This window comes from Cyprinodon variegatus, unplaced genomic scaffold (genome assembly GCF_000732505.1).
Source record: "Cyprinodon variegatus isolate N-32 unplaced genomic scaffold, C_variegatus-1.0 Scaffold583, whole genome shotgun sequence".
Classification (NCBI taxonomy): domain Eukaryota; kingdom Metazoa; phylum Chordata; class Actinopteri; order Cyprinodontiformes; family Cyprinodontidae; genus Cyprinodon; species Cyprinodon variegatus.
Genome location: NW_015151036.1, coordinates 259,860 through 262,539, shown reverse-complemented (window position 1 = coordinate 262,539; position 2,680 = coordinate 259,860). Strand labels below are relative to the sequence as shown.

The following is a 2,680-nucleotide window of genomic DNA, read 5'->3' as shown; positions in this document are numbered from 1 at the left end:
TTTTTTTTTTTTTGCTTTTTTATTTTTTTTTTGTCAAAACAAGGATTACAGTGATGGTGGTTTAACTTCTTAAGAATAAAGATTTGCAAATGTCTTTTACTTTTTTCTTTATTGAATAATATCAAAATTTAAAAGATAGGCATAAGTAAACAAAGTGTCATGCAAATAAATCCAAGCAGCTGATAAGAAAATATAATAAAAGAAAAAAAAATAGGCATGAAAAACACAAACATCAATTAAAAATGGTGGTTTTTCGTTTTTTCTTCTTGTTTTTTTAGGATTTGCAAATGTCAACAACCGCTAGTCTGACTTGGGTTAATATTTTTACAATGTTTTTTTTATGCAGTGTTCTGAAGTGTTAACTTTAGTTTCGAAATATGACTGAATAAAGCTATAAATTTTAATCCTTTAAATGCTGCAGTTGTAGAGAAGTAGCCTCTTTGATAATAAGGAAGTATTGTTTCTAGATTAGTGTTTCTTAAAAGTAAAAGATTTATTTTGTCAGTATTGCTGTAATAGGATTTTAATCGATATTTACTTCCTGATGGTGAGTCCAATGCAGAGTCCTGGACTGGTGTGACTGTATCCTCCCGCAATCGTAGAGTTCGGAACCGAGACCCGCCCCCTTACCCATAATTATCTCCATTTAAAACCCAACCCGTAAATATTAGTTAGGATAGCCTGTTTCTGTATGCCTCTGCTGACTTCTGCTCACATGTGGTGGTGTCAGCATCGTTGCAATACTGTTATCTAGATATTCTTTAATCAATTTATTTTTTTTAAGATGTAGAGTTAATAATCCTGCTGTAACTCTATGATACCCTTATTTTGTTCATTTATATCCGTGTCCGCATCCATGAAACTGTGGGGGTTTTTCTACCCGTAGATATATGGGTATCCGACCCGGTCCAGGACTCTGATCCAATGTAACCCTTTTGGCAGGATTTCTCTAACATTTTCTCCTCTGTTTTACTAATTAGCCGTCATCTGTAAAATTGGACCCTCATTGAGTAAGATTCATTTATAATTAGGTGATAGTATCCCTGATCTACCATTTGCTTTAGTTCAGTTTAATTTAAAGCTGTATGAGGCCTACTAAAATTTGTCCGACTGGTTATTTTGTTTCAGCTTATCCTCTCTAAAGAGACATTTCTGGGGCTTTTTACGCGCCGTTTTCAGGGATCTCAATATGGGAGAGGGAAGTTAGATGTAAAAATCTGTAATAATATTATGTCCCAGTTTAATCTATTCCAGAAAAATACTTTTTTGTTTGTGTTTTTGCCTCTGTGAGGAGTAAAATGAATCAGTTGAGAAGTTTGTTGTGGCCAAAGTTGGATCCCTGCTTAGATTTGTTGTGATTTGGTTCGCAGTGCCGAGGAGATCCTCATACGGATGAAGGGCGAGCAGGTGACCACCAGGTACTTGGAGAGACACGGCTTCAACTACCCCATCGCCATCACAGAGATGGAAGGCCTGGGTCTAAAGCTGCCCCCGCCCACTTTCTCTGTAAAAGACGTGGAGCAGTATGTGGGTAAGGATGCCAAAACAAAACCTTCCCTTATTTATACCACATTTACAGCAAAACATTAGAGTTTATCCTTCAGGGATTACGGAGGCCGTCTGATTAAAGCAGGCAGTAACTCCTGTTCTGCCTGAAAGCTGATGAAACGACCCAACACCAGGCAGCTAAGTGGCTTTAGCTGAGCAGGCCCCATCTGCGTACCGATATGAGCAGGTTTCCAGGTTCATGAGGTTTTAACCCACTTATCAGGCAAAGGTTGAAGGAGTTCTAAATGGGTGATGGCTACGCTTTCACTGCCTTCCTCCTCACACAGCTTCCCAGCTCCTGTTACAAGCCCATTACCAACCCCACCAGTGTTTTATCATTAAGTTCAGATTACAGACGCTGCCCCTCACTTTGACGCTTCCTCCACATGCACCATTGAGCTTAAGCCAAGGCACAGGTGTTGTGACCAGAAACTGGGAGTGGGGTCATATTTCCTGTGGCGCAGTGTGAAGCGCCGCTGATATCTCCTCCACTTTGAGCTTTTTAATTACTCTGCAAACATGGTGTGTGGTCAGAAAGTTATACCTGCATTCTGTTCACTTATCTGTCTTTTTCTTCCCCATCTTCACACAATAGTACAAGTTGAAGCAACGAGATTAAATCATCGCTTTGTTTTAAATTCGATGAAGTTTTTTTTTTAAATACCATGGTTGTGTATTTGAACGAAGAAGTCCAAATACATTAACAGCAAATTTAAAAGCTAATATCCTCCTGACTGAAGAATAAACGGCCTGTTTGGGCGCCATATCGCAGTATCAGGATGTTTGGAAACCACGAATAATGAAATAAATAAAAGCAGACATGCAAGCGCTGGAGTGTTTTGCCAACGAATGAAACAAAATGGTAAATTTTCTTCGATCTGCAAAATCAGTCGAAATGCAAAGTTTCCTCCATGTTTATAAGTTTTATTTAAATATTGTTCTTTTTATTTGGAATTTCCAGTTTCCTGATTTCTGTCTCAAAATAAGTTTTTATTCAAATCAGACTTTTTTTTTTATGTTTTATCCTAAAAAAAAAAATCAGAGCTTTATAAATAGAAGGAAGCTCAGTAGCGGTGGAAGAAAAATTATATATTTTTTTTAGGGATGCACGATATAATCGGCCCCCTATCGG

The 2,680-nt window shown here is 37.8% G+C and overlaps 1 protein-coding gene across 1 annotated transcript in view; it reads left to right on the top strand.

The window, feature by feature from the left end:
• kdm7a (lysine (K)-specific demethylase 7A) overlaps window positions 1-2,680 on the top strand; it is a 43,587-nt gene that overhangs the window by 21,355 nt on the left and 19,552 nt on the right. Inside the window, exon 4 of the mRNA XM_015392279.1 lies at window positions 1,371-1,531. Coding sequence (XP_015247765.1) covers window positions 1,371-1,531 — 161 coding nt within the window. The remainder of the gene's footprint in view (window positions 1-1,370; window positions 1,532-2,680) is intronic.